This window comes from Aspergillus candidus (assembly GCF_002847045.1).
Source record: "Aspergillus candidus strain CBS 102.13 unplaced genomic scaffold BDW47scaffold_37, whole genome shotgun sequence".
Classification (NCBI taxonomy): domain Eukaryota; kingdom Fungi; phylum Ascomycota; class Eurotiomycetes; order Eurotiales; family Aspergillaceae; genus Aspergillus; species Aspergillus candidus.
The window spans coordinates 84,124-100,495 of record NW_020194042.1 but is presented as its reverse complement, the minus strand read 5'-3'; the positions used below and the strand labels follow the sequence as shown (position 1 = coordinate 100,495).

Genomic DNA, 16,372 nt, shown 5'->3' with positions numbered 1-16,372 from the left:
CACTCAGGTTGGTGAGTACAAGGAGAAGATCACGCTGAGTGACTGCATGAAGAAAGAATATGCCATTCGCAAGCTTGGCGAAGAAGCGGAGCAGGAGGCCTTGGACGATGACGAAGACGATGATGATTTTTTGGACGACGACGAGGATGACGCAGACGATGATTCGATCACGAGTGACTCATCCGACGAGGATGATGGCAACGAATCGGACAACGAAGCGGGCTTCGCCGATTCTGACGAAAGCGATGACGGCTCTGAATACGAATTCTGGGCTCCCGGCTCGACGACCGCGGCCACGAGTCCACAGGTGCTTGACATCCCCCGGGCTACTCTTCCCCGACGTGACTCGACCTTCTCCTTTGACTCTGCCAACGACAACCAAGAACGGAGATGGCCGCCGGCGCTCTCCGCCAAGGGGATGGCGCGTCCGACCAAGATCCCAAAGATGCGTCCCAGCACCCCCAACCTCCCCGACAGTACCGACTTCGTCTGTGGCACGTTTGATGAAGACCGCCCGTTGGAGGCCGCGTACAAGTCCTGCGTCGAACAACGGCGTCTCTCCAAGCAGATCGTGATCCCCCAAGATATCGACCCAAGTTTCCCGACGTCAGATCCGGAGGACGAAGACGACGAGCAGGAGGAGGAGGAGGAGGAGGAGGATGAGGTCAAGGAGTCTCTCGACGAAGCTCCCCGTGGACGAGTTGGAGCCGATCAGGCTGGCCAGGTATCTCCGCGGATGTCACCCAAGCGTCTGGTCTCCCCTCCGCCTCGCCAGCGTATGGTCTCTCCGCCCCCTCGTCGTCAGGGTCGGATGTCACCCAAGCGTCTGGTCTCCCCTCCGCCCCGCCAGCGTATGGTCTCTCCGCCCCCTCGTCGTCAGGGTCGGATGTCTCCCAGGCGTCTTCGCTCGCCTCCGCCCCCGATGAAGTTGAGGTCTCCGTCCAAGACTACATTGGTCGAGCCTCAACCTACCGGCCGTCCGGAGGGTCTCAACATCAGTGAGTTGGTCCAGCGGCCGCCCCTCACTCGCACCAAGTCGTTGCCTCGCGTCCCCAACCCCTTCTTCAACCGGCCGCAGCATTGGATGGACTGCCTCTGCGAATCGCCTGAGGGCGACACGCTCCACACCCGCGGGCCCATCGACATCGTCGAGGGACTGGAGAAGAAGCGCCAGAAGCGAAAGGAAAAGTTCTGGCGACAACACTGCCGCAAAGCTGCGCGCGAGCAGATGGAGCGACGCCGCGTCCCGGGCAAAGGAGCCGAACGGATGAAGGACCTCGGCCTAGCCGTGGCCGAGCGAACCCGGGCTTACGGTGTTGGCGACAACGCGCAGCTCGTCCTTTCCGTCTAGGCTTTTGTCTCCGACGTGTGCCCTGTGCTCCTCTTGTACATAATTGTGTTCAACTTTACAGGTCAAACCGCTCATTTGACAGGACCTGGTGGACTGAACTCGCTTCATTCGCTATTCCTTGTCATTTCCTCGGTGGTTTGTGTCCTTCATGTGTCCATGTGTTTCCTTACGTGTTTGGAGGACATTTGTTTCTGCATTTACAGCGTGATCCCTTTTTTATTTTTTCTCTATACATATTTTTATTCCGCATCACTTTCTTTTCTTTGTCAACGGTTCTTCGGTCGGATGTTTGCATGGGCGGTTCAAATGGAGGATACCCCTGCGTTGTTTTGTTGTAGTAGATCAGACCAGACTAGGCAGATTCTGTCAAAATAATCATTCAACAAAAACTCTCATCAGTAAACAGTAAAATAAAGTACACAGCGTCCATGACTTGATAGTTGCTACACACTTGGGAGAGTTCTTCTCCGGCGATTGATCCGCGGCTCAGGCGGTCCACTAAGCGCGCGGGTAGCCGCCAAGACCCAGCCAGCCAAGCCATCCAACGTCAACTCGTCCCCGACACCTGTCTTGACCGTCTTCTTCTCTGGCATCATCCTCACCACTACTCCAACCTTTTATTACTCTTCTCTCTTCTTTTTCTCCTTCTTTCTCCGTTCGACTCAAACTCGCTTTGAACTGTCGTCCTCACAATGTGGATCATCAACTGGTGTACGTAATGCCTTCATCCATCCATTCATCCCCTCTCCCCCTTCTTCAATCCAACCGGCACGTTTCCGTGGCTTGATCCGAGCCGCCCCAGCCCGTGATCCACGCTTGACTATCTCGAAACAGCCATATGGAAGGAGGGAAGGAACCAACTGCAATACAGGAGATGTAAAAGGGGCAAAGGAAAGAGGGACAACGCTAACGCTTGAATTGGGAAATTCTAGTCTATGACGTCTTGGCGTCCTTGGGCCTGCTGAACAAGCACGCTAAGCTCCTGTTTCTGGGTCTCGATAATGCGGGTAAAACGACGCTGCTGCATATGTTGAAGGTGGGTTTGTTCTTGTTTATATCTCTCTCTGGTTTGGGGGGTTGGTTGTGTGGGGGGAGGGAGGCGGAGGGGAGGAGGACTTGCGGCGGAGGTGGAAGGCAGGAGTGGGATAATGTCATGATGGGGTGGTGTTTTTGATTTTTGATATGCTTTACGGTTCGCTGATTATGGTGATTGTAGAACGACCGGGTTGCGATTCTTCAACCGACGGCTCATCCGAGTATGTTTACCTCTTATTCCGACGGGGTTGATCTGCAAACGCGTGCAGGGAGGGAAATAAAGGAGGATGGTACCATGGAGGATAAAACTGACGGACAACAGCTTCGGAAGAGCTCGCCATCGGCAACAACCGCTTCACGACTTTCGACCTGGGCGGTCACCAGCAGGGTATTTCCTTCCCTCATTCCACCCGTCACGCAAATCTAATAGTCATCTAGCACGCCGTCTGTGGAAAGACTACTTCCCCGAAGTAAGCGGCATCGTGTTCCTCGTCGACGCCAAAGACCACGAGCGATTCCCCGAGTCCAAGGCCGAGCTGGACGCCTTGTTGGCGATGGAGGAGCTTTCCAAGGTGCCGTTCCTGGTGCTGGGCAACAAGATTGACCACCCGGATGCGGTCAGCGAGGACGAGCTGCGACACCAGCTGGGTCTGTACCAGACGACAGGCAAGGGCAAGGTGCCGCTTGAGGGGATCCGGCCGATTGAGGTGTTCATGTGCAGTGTTGTTATGAGGCAGGGTATGTATCACTTACTCGTAACGAGCAGCGAGTGAGACATGGCTAACGGATCTTACAGGCTACGGTGAAGGCATCAGGTGGTTGTCGCAATACGTCTAGACATCCTAGTCTAGATCCCACCTGTCTATCAGCTAGACAGATGAATAGCGGTACCTAGCCAGCTAGCTAGTATCAATTCAACTCCAGCAAGCAATTGGGTAGACATAGTACAGAGGAGACAGTGGAAAGAAGGTTGCTGAGCAGGGGATATGAAAACGGGGACGATGATAATGTTGATATCAGGACAAACAAACAAGCAAACGAAATCGGACGTTCCGTCCTCCAGGCGACACAGGCGAATGAGTGATATACCGAAGGGCATGTTCTAGCCCTTTTTGTTATTTTAATTTATTTTCTTTTCCTTTCCTTTCCCTTTTCATCCTTTTTCCTTTTCATCTATCTATCTACCGCTGGTGTCTTCGGTCAGTGTTGGGTGGGACTGGTATTATATTATACTATATGCTACAATATTATACATACTACCTACTACTGTATACTACGTATATATACCACTTTGAATATCCGTGAGCTCTTCTCGTCACTATCATAATCGTCTACGATCTACTAAAACACGTCTTGCCCAAGCTGTACAAAGCCTAGATGCGGACTACTATACTGCACATTTAATAAGTCCGAATACATTTGATTTATACGTATACTCCACTGCTCCCATACTCTTCCCCTGTTTCCCCCTCTCCTACTTGTACTGCTGCTGCTGCTGCTGCTAGTAGGAGGAATAGGAGTAGGAGTAGTAGTAGTAGTAGGAGGAGTAGTAGGAGTAGTAGTAGTAGTAGGAGGAGGAGGAGGAGGAGGAGGAGGAGGAGGAGTAGTAGTAGGAGTAGTAGTAGAAGTATGCCATCCCACTAATCCTCCATCCCAAACACAAAACAAAACCCACACCCCCCATCCACCATCACCATACATAGTAGAGCATAATCCAACAAAACAACCTAATCCGAGATAGTACAACACAACAAAGCCCCATTTCCATCCAGCCCCAAAAAGCACAAACACCACTGCGGCGGAGAAAAGAGCTCAACGAATCCATCTAGATAATCCATCTATTACGGACTGCACCGCACGCATGAATAGAATAGAGCCATGCGTACATATATGATCGGAACCACATACCGGGTCAAGATAAGACAGGCGTCTAGGTAGCTGGATAGCTAGATAGTCTTGTATCTATAGATCTAGCTGGATATCTAGAGCCTGACTAGATACATATCACATGATACATGATCCGATCATGCACATTGCGCGGCGTCTCCGATGAGGCAAGTAAAATTGGTAGATAGATATATGGTGTACATTTCATTTCATTCATTCCTGGGGACGAGATGGGGAAGACTGGGCGGGCTGGCTGGTAGGGAGGGAGGGAGGGGGTCCCGTCTAGTAACTAGCTAGGTAGGTAGGTAGGTGAGTAGGTGCAACTACTTATTTCGTCAGGCAGTAAAGATATGACATGACATGACATGACATGACGGGCTATGAGGTAGTGGGTCATTCATATCATATCATGCCATACTCGTGCAATCACTACCGAAACAAATGCCGTTGCAGCTGCAGATCTACCAAACCAAACCAGAGACAATGTCGTTGCTTATTGCTTTGCTTTGATTCTTGGCATTACACTCACTTGGAAGGTTTTATAAAAAGAAGGAAAGAAAAAACAACGCGCAAACGGAGGAACACCAGATGCAGCCCGTCGCTCCCTCTTCGTTCAAGGAATTCCTCGGAAAGGAAAAAGAAAATAACCACGTTGATCAAAATAAACGAACAAAAACAACACAGGAACAAGAAAGGTAGAAGATGAAAAAGAAAAAAGTTCAACACCAACCCCCTACGGGAAGCAGAAACGTTTCCGTCCAGGAAATCATAGCGCAAAACGAAATCATCGGAGTCGCTGGGCCTTGGTGATATGCGGGGAACAAAGTTATGAGAAGATGATGAACAAAGTGTCTGTCGGTGGGGGGAGGAAAAACGGTCTGCGTTCTCGTTGAGGGGTCGGGTCTCAGGCGGGTTGCGCGGGATGTTGCTTCCGATCGTCTAATGCATGGCCATCGAAAAAGTCGTGGGGGGAGTAGACTGAGGGGGAGCCGGATTCTCGTGATGGAAGATGGTCGGAGGGTGGTGATGTGACGTGTTTATCGTCGCCCGAACCTGCTGCACATGGAAAAGCTCGTATTGATTCCTTACTTCTTCTTTTGCTTTCGCGGAGGAGTGATGGGCCTGCCTGAGCTGGAGCCGCCGTAAACGTACTTTTGCTTCTTTTCTGCGGGTTTCAAGATCTGTCAAACGTTTATTAGTGGGGATTCTCGATCAAGTCGGGACACGGATAAGACCTACCTGGAAGGAACACAAGAGACTCTCGTCCACGCTCATCATGGCGCCTGCATTGTCAAACTCTCCGCAGTAGTTCGGTGCGCTGAACAGCGTGACCAGCTGCCGCTTGGAGAAAAATTCGTAGCCGTCCTCGACGACCTGGTGCGCGCGGCAGATGAGATCCATGTCGTGTTTCTGAAGGAATCGCGAGACGACGTCTGGGCCGAAGGTGAACGATACACCGCGGTCATTTTCGCTCCAGCCGGTAATGTCCTTGTCGGGGTCGGACCACAGGAGATCGCAGAGAAGACCGCAATCGGGGATCTATGATTGTCAGCGGATCAGCCTTGAGCGGAAGCCCAGCGAGTCCTCCACGAAAATGGAAGGAAAGTAGCAGTAGGAACAAAACTATGATGAAAAAAGGGACGGATTGTAGAACATACATCAGTCGGACGCATAACCCGACGGATCTGCTCCATCGAGTTAAGGTCAGGGCTCAAACCACCGTGCATGGTGAAGATCTTCTCATCGATGATGGCGGCGATGGGCAGACAGTTGAAGCAGTCGGTAAAGGTCTTCCACAGCTTGATGTTGTACCGCCGTTTGCACTCATCGTAGAACCCATAGATGCGGTTGATCGAGGCACACTCGTGGTTGCCGCGCAGGACGAAGAAGTTCTCGGGGTATTTGATCTTGTAGGCGAGCAGGAGGCAGATGGTCTCGAGCGACTGCTTGCCACGGTCGACGTAGTCACCGAGGAACAGATAATTGGCCTCGGGCGGGAAGCCACCGTATTCGAACAGACGCAGAAGATCGTAGTACTGGCCGTGGATATCACCGCAAATCTGATCCGGGCGGTTAGCGATGTAACGTCGGGGAGAAATTGACAGGTAGGGAAAAGACGGAGAAAGTGGAAAAACGACAAAAAAAAAAAAGAAAAAAAAAAAGAGGAAAGCGAAAAAATAAGAGAGAAATACCTTAATAGGCGCCTCCAACTCCAACAGAATAGGCTGGGAGATGAAAATCTCGCGCGCCTTGGTGCAGAGGTAGCGAATCTCCGACTCGAGCAGTTGGACCTGTTTCCCAGGGCGGCTGCCCCTCACCTCTAACAATCTATCGATGATCGAATCCAAATCCACTTCCTGGTCCGCCATGATTTGCAGAATCTAACGAGAGTCGACCGAAAAAACGAGCGGAAAAAAAGAAACAACAGAAATCACCAGCCCAGAACGGACCGATGAAAGGGGAAAGAAGAGGGAGAGAGGGGGGAGAGTCGCGGAGGGCTCGGTAGTGATACAATTGATGACGCGGCGGCTATACACTAAGAGAAGAGGCAACAATGGGTTAGTATCGATCGAGTTGTAATCCAGACAGGGGAACTCGGACAGAATCCGAGTTAGGACTGGGGAGCGACGCGCCCGATGGAATCTTGGTTGTTGTTGTTGTTGTGGTGGTGGTTGAGATTGGGGAGGGCGATCGAACGAGCGATCGGGAAAGAGAGGAACAGGCAGAGAGATAGAGATAGGAGGGGAGATCAAACTTACCGAATAAGAACTGAAGAGGACGAAAGAAATCGGCCAACAGGCCTTTGGGATCGCAGACGGGGCTGGAGATGAAGCCAGACGACGGACCCGATGAAAAACCTTTTTCCCCCTCTTAAGGCAGTCGACAATACGCGTGGAGACGGGCGTGAGCGATCGCGACGATGAGAATGGACAGGGGGAGGGTAGAAGAAAGTGAAGAGCGAAGAAAAAAAAAAATAGAGAAAAAAAAAGAAAAAAAAGAGTCCTAGCGACGGGAAGGTCGAAAAGGAAGAAGGCGAGATAAGAGCAAGGACGAGAGAGGAGGGCGCGACAAGGCGACGAAGAGAAACTGAATTTGACGTTCCAAGGTCCGGTGGGGGTGGGAGGTGGAAAGAAGGGGCGAGAAAGTAGTGACAATAGACACCAGAAGAGTCGCAGCAGTCGCAGTAGCAGTCGCAGCAGGGGCAGAAGTGCAAAGGTGAGATGAGATGAGGGTATTCCGTGGATAGTAGAAGGAGGGAAGAAAACGAGGAAGAAGGATGAGGAGGAGGAGTCCAAAGAGTAGTAATCAAGGGATCAACACAACTGCGGTCGGGGCGGTAGAAGATTTTTCTGGCTCTTCTCCGGCTTCCTTTTTTTTTTTTTTTTTTTCCCTTTGATTTTTTCTTTCCTTTTTCCTTCTAGAAAAATCCCTTAGCGTTTCGATTGACTAGGTGGGAGAATTTCCAAGCAGAAGGGGGTTGGGAAGACCAATGAAAGATTCAAGATGCTAACAGTGGGAACCAGAAATCCAACAAAACAAGATCAAAGATCCAAAGTCAAGAAGGAGGAACAAGAAGAGGGGAAGAAAAAGGGAAGAAGAAGAGGGGAGAGAGAGAGAGAGAGAGGAATGCAGCCTGAGGAAGGAAGAAGGAGGCCAGGACGGACGGTGATTGGCTGCGGCAGAAAATCACTTCAGTGAAAAGTTCCACTTCCGTCCCCTGATTGGTCAGGCCACCGGGCGGCGAACACCGACCAGACGGGCTATTAATACGTCTGGATATAGTACTATCTACAAGTCTACCATGAAGTAAAGGTGCAGTCTCATCCATCTCATGTCTCATGCATTAGTCTGAAGCCCTTGGTCTGTGTCTGTGTAATCCGAAACCACATCAAAGGCAACACAATAAAAGAACAACATCAAAGCGGAAAGGGAATCGCAAGGCAACAAGAAAGCAGGTATACACGGAAATCATCAAATCATGGCAAAAGAAACAAATATGAAACAGAAAAGAGAACGGAAGAAAGAGTCAAAAAAAAAAGGAAGAAAGAACAGAAAAGGTCCCAAAACAGTAGTCATAGATAAATCATACAACGCCAACGCCCGCATTCCCCTCGCCGGCCCATATACAATACACGCGATCTAACAAATCAACAACATTCTCTCTTTCATAAATGGTCAGCCTCCCGGTAGATGGTCCAGCCTAGGGGGGGGGGAGGGGGATCGGCTAGGGGGTCGCCGGTCGGGTATATAACGATGGCGCTTCAATCAACATGTTCATACATCCGCCCTCCGCTTTCGCAACTCTTCTGCATAACGCCCGGACCAATGCGGTTCAGCGACTCTGGTGGGTGGTGGGTTTTTTGGTGGGTTGGTGGGATGGTCGGAAAGGGAGGTTTGGTTGGTAAATCGATCAATCAAGAGTGAAGAGTCACAGCGTCTTTTTTTTTTTTCTCCTTCTCCTTCATCATTCGTTCTTCTCCTTTTATTTTTATTCTTCTTCGTCCCAATCAGATGGTACTTCCCCCGCTGAGGATCGCGGGAGGATTGGTTCGCGGAAACGGTTCCGGTGCCAGCATGGCCGTGTCCCCGAGGTCGGTGCCCGTGCGAGCCATGCCCACAGGTCGCGACGAATGGACCGATTCGCCGCCGAGCACGGCTAGCCAGTGGCTGCTGCCCATCTCTTGCTGCAGCGCCGCGAGTTGCCGTCGGTAGAATTCCCCTTCCATGCTCCACTCCGTCTCATGGACGGTCCGCTGCAGCACGAGGGCTTCTTTGGCCGGCGGGACCACGGGGCGCGGACCGTCGTCCACCGTGGCCGGGCTCTGAGCACTAGGTGTGTCGCCCTGGGGTCCACCATCAGATTTCCATTGACGGTCGGAAGACGGTGCGACAAACGGAGCAACAGGTAATTGGACGGGCTGAACAGAAGGGGTACAAGGCACCACTACACCTGGGGCGGAATTACCATTAGTGACGGGCCCTTCCCTCGTCGCATCCACGATCCTCCGCCGTTGGCCCTTCCGTCGCCGACTGGATCCGACCCCAGGGTCGGTGGTCGAGACCGCCTCTCGCACCGGCCCTTCCCCAGAGGGTTGCTCCTCGGACCGGCTACCATTAACCCCCACGACACTGGTGGCAGCTTTGCTGATGATGGCTGATCTGTCTGCCGCCGAGATTCGGACCACGGGCGCGCCTTCCGGCTCCGCAACGCGTTCCACCAGGAGCTTTCTCTCCGTGTAGCCCGGTCCCGACCCGTCGATGATGACGTCCTCGGAATAGCCGGGGGTGCGGCGGAACAGGTTGAAGATCACCACGCGGTAACCCGAGTGGGTCTTCGTAAACGGATTGCCCGACACCCAGATCTCCCGTATTTCAGGGAGGCTGGTGAGCCGGGCCATTTCGGTGGGGTCCGAGAGCTGGTTGTCGCGGAGATCCAGCCGCTCGAGAGACAGCAGACGTTCGACCCCCGCCAGGGAGCGCAGACGATTCCCCCGAAGGTTGAGAGCCGTGATGGCGGGGAGAGGGGTGCGGGATAGGGAATGAAGCGAGTCGATCATGCAATTCGAGAGATTGAGGGCCCTCAACGCGACCAGGGTCGCCAGGCTGTCGGGGACGTCGGTGAAGAGATTTGCGGAGAGGTCGAGGGAGTGCAGGGTGTTGGCGACCGGGGCCAGACCCGTAGCGGAGACAGAGGTCATCGAATTGTCCGCCAGGCCGAGGTGTCGCAGGAACCGCCACTTGGACGTGGGCAGAGCGTCGGACGGCAGGTGGGAGGTGCTTCCATTCCGGTAGCCCGAGGTGTCGCTGGAGTTGGAGCTCCCCGACCCCGTGCGGCGGATCCGGGCGCTGGCGCCTCGGCTGTGACGGTAGACCGACTGTTTCGAGCTGGTGGTCGGGCGGGTGGGAGAGATGCTTCCAGCGCGTCGACGGCGGGCGGCATCTTCCGACCCCAACCGCACCATGGCGGCGGATTTGGGGCTGGAGCTCGTGCCAAACGCCGTATCGGCCACGGGGGAGCCCGGGGCCGACAGGGAACCCGACAGTCCCGACTTGCGGACCGGCTGGGGGTTCGCGCTTCCGCTCCACGGCAGGACCGGCGAGTTCTGATGTTTGGCTGACCGTCGACGGCGCTTATCGATGTCATCCAACACGATTCCGGTCAGCAGATCCCCCGGGTCCTCCAGGTTGGCGCGCTTCACGGTCAGCGTCCGCAGCTGCTCGGAGAGTCGGTCCCAGCCGAAGAACGACCGATAATCAATATCGATGATCTCCAGGGCACTCAGATTCTTAAAGGCATGAAGGGGAACGGCAGTGTCAAAGGGGAACTCCTCGTAACCGCGGATCAGGCGGGCACGACGGTCTGGGGCTAATCGCAGGCAGGGAATTTTGGTAAAGGCAGAGTAGAGATACTTCATATCGGCTTCTAATGCGGCTTTCGCCCGCTCCGACTTGGACAATGAATCCTTCGATCCCAGGCCGAAGGACGACCACAGTGAACCCATGCCGGACATGACACTACGCACACTGGAGACCGAGTGGATGGAGTCCCGGTCCCCCTTGGACCGTTGGGGTTTACTCAAGAAGGAGACATAGGACTGGGAGACATCGGTATGGATGTTCTCCAGTCGGACGCTCATGGGGCCCACGGCGATGGACAGGTCTTCGAATCGGGAGAGAAGGTAGAATAGGTGATGCGGGGTGAGGGTGAGTTTGGCGGGCTTGATGCTGGGCGAGGTGAACTTTAGAGACCCCAGCGACAAGGCCGCCGCAAGGCTCGACGAGGTCGAGGGGGCGCTCGAGGAGGTGAGGGTGGGTTGCGCATTTTTGGAGGGCTGTCGTCGCAGCTGTAGGGCATTGGCGAGGGCCTTTTCATGGGTGCGAACGAAGCTAGCGAGGTTCTATTGAGTTGAATGGTTAGTAGGACCGATAGGTGAGGTCAAAGAAACCACGGTCCCCACTCACTTTTATGAAAAGCTGTCCATCTTCGGTGTTCAGCTTCTCCATTACGGACAGTGCTTCGCCCAACGAGACCGAACTTATTGGGCGAACGAACTTTGCAGGGACGCTCAGGAAGTGGTAGTGGCGTAGGAGACGGATATCGACATCTTGCTGGTAGGCAACAGGGAGGCCTGCATCAGTTGAGGGGAATGAGTCAGTAGACTTTTCAAACCAGCCAGATGTTTGGCAATCTGACGGAACCAGATTCCACCGGGTGGAGAAGGCTGATAAGAAACCAAAGGGGGTCCTGTATCTATAGATAGGGATCTGAGTGGGAAGGGAGATCACTGACAGATATCGGAGGAAAGGTGTCACTATAAAGTAGAACCACCAAATTTGATCCGATGCGTCGAGGGAGAAGATCTATTACAAGCTTGTCGCCTGGACAAAGCTGGAAGCCGAGAAGAGGGAAGAGGCGAGCTGAAGAAGAATCCAAGAAATTCGAAAGGGGGAGAAAAGGGAAAAAAAATGAAAAAGAAGCAGCGGAAGAAAAGCAAAGCTCCGCCCAAAGAAGAAAGAGACTGGGTGATGGATATGAAGGAGGAATAATTTGAGATGGGGAAGTGGAAGGGGAGATGAAAAGCGACAGGACCGGGGGAGCTAGACTAATATGCAAGCACCACCAGCCTAGTTTGGATCGAGTTTGGATTGATGGTACTAGGAGGGGGGAAGTGTGGTGGAGGGGGAGGATGAGAAAAGGTGGATATGAGATGTGCACTGGATCAATCAGCTGAGGGGAGGGGCTTCGGGGGCGTCAGCAGAGATAGTCGATTTTTTTTTATATTATTTTCTTCTATTTATTTTAACTATTTTCTATTTTCTATTTTCTATTTTGTCTTTGTCCTTTTTTGTCTTTCTTTTGTTCTCTTATACAAACCCACCTCGAAAATCAAATCAAACAATCGTTTCCATTGTATCCATCAGTACGGAATCTATACATCGAGAAGTATAGTACCTTCTCGCAAGATATCCGATCACAGTCAATCGATAATCAATAATCGATAACAACAATCAGCCCATGTTAATATGATCTAATCCCGACATTAATGGTACAATGTCCTCATTTAATTTATCGGAGCCGCTGGTACTTGCGTCGAGGATGCATTGGTACGTGCAGGAGAGACTCGTCGGAATCTCGTACGGTACCGTAATTCATACTCCTCCTATCTAGTATCTGGAATGAGTGATCCCTTGATATTTTTATCGATTATTTATTTTATTTTATTTTATTATTTATTCTGTTGAATTTTATATCGATCTTCTATGATATCCTATCCCATCTGTATCAAACTATAAACATAAACACCTGGTGGCACCCACAAGAAGAGTTCGTTCAAGATGGACTATTATTTCTCTGCCGTCCTTATCAGAAGCGGCCGATTAGTGGTGTTATACTGATAGCCCGTCTCTGATAAACTGGCGCTGGAAACCCTGTCCGGTGGGGTTTATCAATGGACCCCGTCCAAGTCCCATGGAACCGACTCCTTCATTGACACAGTACATCGTCAGGAGAAGATTGACTCCAATCTTTGTCGGCATGGTACTTTTTCTTTCTTTCTTTTCTTTTTCTGTCTTCTCCTCTTTTACGCGAGAGATATGGACGATTGGACGTTGGTTTTTGAGACCGACAAATGAAAAAGGCCAACAATCATGGAAGGAGGAAGTAAAAGAGAAACGGGAAAAAAAAAAAAAAAGGCAAGACGGTTTCCAGCTCAAGAATAGTGGAGCAGCTCGCCGTCTTCCCGAGTACCTCGAGAGTAGTGGGTACCGCGATCTGCCGACCATGAATCACCATGGGCTGATGGCACGGCTGGATTATACCACCAGCTAAAGTGATTCCAGCAATCAAAGCGAGCAAAGACAACAATGAGGAACAATTGGTCGCACCGTCCTATCCAGCCATCTGGTAGAAGACAGGATGACTCCAAATTATGTGTTCAGCAGAAGATACCAGAAGGATAACCCGCGCCTGTGATCTCTGATTCGCTAAGACGCTAGTATGAATGATTGACCGTATCCTTCGAGTACAGCCACAGGCTATACAGCCCTTGTGGACGATCAAGATGGAGGAAAAACTTTTCAAGATGGGGAGGGGCAGGCAGGATTGGATGCCACCGTTTACTTCCCTGTTTGGCGACCCACCGGCCTACTGTCATTACGCAGCATGATTGGCGGTGGGTCCGCCTACCGTGCAGCTGATAGCGCCCTGGCGGACTATGAATGTCGAGATTGTCCACGCGCATTGGACGAATCACGGCCTGATCTGGGTCATCTGCAGTGCGCTTGACTCGAGAGGCTCTAGGACGTATCCTCGTTGAGGTTCTTCAGTGCCCGCAATTACTAGGAGGAAAGTACTGGAAAAGAAAAAAAAAAAAACCGCCTTGACGGTCAAGGATCTAACCGAGCCACGAGGCATGGGACTTTCGATTTAGACAGGTACCGTGACTTGAGGATTGATTGAGATAGTGAACTGATAAAAATGATAAAGTGATATAATGACGAATGAGTCTAACATCAGAGTCATCCGCACTGACCTGACCAAATCCCTCGGGGGATCAAGCGGAGCATGGCACCTGTTTGTGGTAAGGCCAGTTGTCCAATAAGTTCCTCGGTAGGTATCTCAGCTACTCGGTGCGAGCACCAAAATGGTATATCAAATGACCTCCATATCCGTCGCGGCTGAGAAACATCGTGTCATCAGTCCATCTATGTATTCGTCGATGACGTCCTAGACAAGTATATTAAATAGGTAGGAAGATACCTACATGATCTCATCTGATGGAGAATTTAGAAATACAGTTCGCGGTAGGAAGATTAAACACTCGAATCAGTTATCGGAAAAGGCTCTTGACAAATCACGACAGCGGGATGGCCGCTGGTCTGAAGTCACACCGCTCCCTTTTTTTTTCCAATTCTCCTCCATCACACCACATCAATCATGTTCCCCTCTCTACCTGCCCCTCTTCAATTGATTGATTGATTGATTGATTGATTGATTAACTAAATGTTCCCGTCATTACTCAACCCATGGTTCCCTGCCCCTCCTTCGCTCATGCTCATGCTCATGTTCCCGCCCACGTTCTGGCAATGCCGAAATCGCAGCCACTCACTTTGTGTATACAGCAGCATATCCCCCGGCCGTGGATATTATTCGCAGAGTCTATACCTAGGTACTCACTAAGGTATCATATCGTACACAAATTATATTGTCTTGTCTTGGACTAATATCTTTGATATCACATACACCTTCCTTACCTCCCAGATTACATCCAGAAAATACCTACCAAACAGTAAATACCAACACATGTAAACAAACCACGCCTCCACCAAACAACGTCGCATCACAACATAACTTCCCCCCCAGTTGAAACCCTCAACTCCTGGAGAATTCCCGTCTGTTCCAAAACATGGTACGCTAGATAAACACCCTACCAATGAGGGCGCCCCTACGACGCTAGGGGTGTCAAGTCTTCATATCTTCACGGGCAGGTTGGGAGGGGAAAATAAATAAATAAAAACGAAGATAAAGAAGGAAAGAAATGAAAATTGAGTCCACCTGCAGGCGGCATATTCACCTGCACGATGCAGACGCAGTATGTACAAAGGACAATAGTTAGTTCTACCACCATGCGAGGGAGGAGTGTAGACGAAACAAAACACAACGTTGATGATCCCTGGAAGAGAAGCACCTAATCATGTCTCACAAACTTTCGTCCGGTGATGGTTTGAATTGGTTTGGTTTAGATGTGGGGGGGGGAAGGACGGGATCTTGGCGCGGAGGTTCCATTCCGATATAGGACCGACCTGTTGGATGGATAGATGGATGGATCCGTATGCATCGTACATAATATAGGGTGCATCACTATTATTAACTCCCCTCCATATGGAGTTGGAGTATGCATGGTACTTGTGTGGTTGTTTTGGATTATTTTTTTCTCCACTGTATGTATCTATGCACGTACGTATAGACGTATGTACGTCTGTATTCGGTGTTCTGTATGTTTGTATGGAGTGCCACAAGTATACTCCGTACGTAGATTAGTTTGTGCAACCGCTATAGATAGAACGAGCCTACTAGAATGAGAATTTATAGTATACCCGCTGGATACGCCACGAGAGAACAGGGAATAGCAAATGATAAGTAGATAACGACCACGATGTGATCGGATAGAACAGTGGAGATTACCCCATGCAGCACGATCAACTGTGAAGTTGTGCAGCTAGTCAGAACTAAATCAATGATGAATGGATTGATGGATCAATGAGGTTGAAGAATAGTGTAGCGTGCCCCAAGTTGTATACTTATCTAGAGTCACGATGTAGTAGCTATGTACATAGAGTAGATACTAGATACAACCGAGGTGGATATCATCGAACGACTCGAGAAAAAGGTGGACTGTGCAGGTCTGGTCTCCACTCCAGTCAAACCGGCCGAGTGATCAGCGCCAACTATCCCCCAATCACAGTCCCCCCGGCGACCATTTGTTCGTTTTAACCTTTCCGTTCTGTACCAAGTAACTTAGTACTATGGAAGTTATGTACCTCCTCCCGTCGTCGTACTAGTCTTCTCTATGGAGATGCGCTACTACAGTAGGTACAAACTAGAAAGAGGAATTGCTAAAGTCCGACCGCGGGTCGAATAAAAACCCCCGACAGGCCCGATCGCTGCTAGTTGATGACCATTGACCAGGAGGGATTCGAAAATAGAATACAATCAAGGTAAAGACCAGGAAAGCAAATTAAAGAAAGACCACCAGCGTTTCAACATGGTGCAATTCCCCACAGGAGATCAGAGTGCACAACCTTTTTTGCCTTTTGGAGGGCGTGGTTGTTTCGTTTACTGATGCGAGCGGCTCTTTTTGGGAATCCTTCCCGCCTATCTTTTTTTTCTTTCATCTACTTTGTCTTTTCTAGTTTCTCACAAGGTTGGTGGTTGATCTTTTGGGAGTCTGGGGAAAGATAGGTGGACTAGCGGGTATCGCGCGAAACGTTAAATGTCGTAATCTTGGTTGACTTATATTGTTTGACGCAATATGGGTTCAAAGAGACTTCCTCTCTCCCGGTGTATTCGTATACATAAAGCTTGGGATGGAAGTTTGC

General features: G+C 50.9%; 4 protein-coding genes across 4 annotated transcripts; 2 read left to right on the top strand and 2 right to left on the bottom strand.

The window, feature by feature from the left end:
* Nucleotides 1-811: 811 nt before the first annotated feature.
* Nucleotides 812-1,732, top strand: BDW47DRAFT_108997 (uncharacterized protein; the record flags this gene model as incomplete). The annotated part of the gene is made up of 1 exon (XM_024813363.1): nucleotides 812-1,732. One exon carries the CDS (start codon nucleotides 812-814, stop codon nucleotides 1,349-1,351), a length of 540 nt encoding a protein of 179 aa, XP_024670240.1. The 3' UTR covers nucleotides 1,352-1,732.
* Nucleotides 1,733-1,882: 150 nt separating this feature from the next.
* Nucleotides 1,883-3,637, top strand: sar1 (Arf family GTPase SAR1). The gene is made up of 6 exons (XM_024813362.1): nucleotides 1,883-2,062; nucleotides 2,284-2,387; nucleotides 2,568-2,607; nucleotides 2,709-2,774; nucleotides 2,825-3,124; nucleotides 3,183-3,637. Exons 1-6 carry the CDS (start codon nucleotides 2,044-2,046, stop codon nucleotides 3,221-3,223), a joined length of 570 nt encoding a protein of 189 aa, XP_024670239.1. The 5' UTR covers nucleotides 1,883-2,043; the 3' UTR covers nucleotides 3,224-3,637.
* A 1,531-nt stretch (nucleotides 3,638-5,168) lies between these two features.
* On the bottom strand, nucleotides 5,169-6,722 carry glcA (type 1 serine/threonine-protein phosphatase catalytic subunit GLC7). The gene is made up of 4 exons (XM_024819224.1): nucleotides 6,466-6,722; nucleotides 5,932-6,333; nucleotides 5,513-5,812; nucleotides 5,169-5,454 (listed from the first exon to the last, which is right to left on the bottom strand). Exons 1-4 carry the CDS (start codon nucleotides 6,640-6,642, stop codon nucleotides 5,359-5,361), a joined length of 975 nt encoding a protein of 324 aa, XP_024670238.1. The 5' UTR covers nucleotides 6,643-6,722; the 3' UTR covers nucleotides 5,169-5,358.
* A 2,017-nt stretch (nucleotides 6,723-8,739) lies between these two features.
* BDW47DRAFT_52188 (leucine-rich repeat domain-containing protein) lies at nucleotides 8,740-11,401 on the bottom strand. Its single transcript, XM_024819223.1, has 2 exons — nucleotides 11,237-11,401; nucleotides 8,740-11,172 (listed from the first exon to the last, which is right to left on the bottom strand). The coding sequence occupies exons 1-2, from the start codon at nucleotides 11,276-11,278 to the stop codon at nucleotides 8,782-8,784; spliced, it is 2,433 nt and encodes an 810-aa protein (XP_024670237.1). The 5' UTR covers nucleotides 11,279-11,401; the 3' UTR covers nucleotides 8,740-8,781.
* Nucleotides 11,402-16,372: the final 4,971 nt, after the last annotated feature.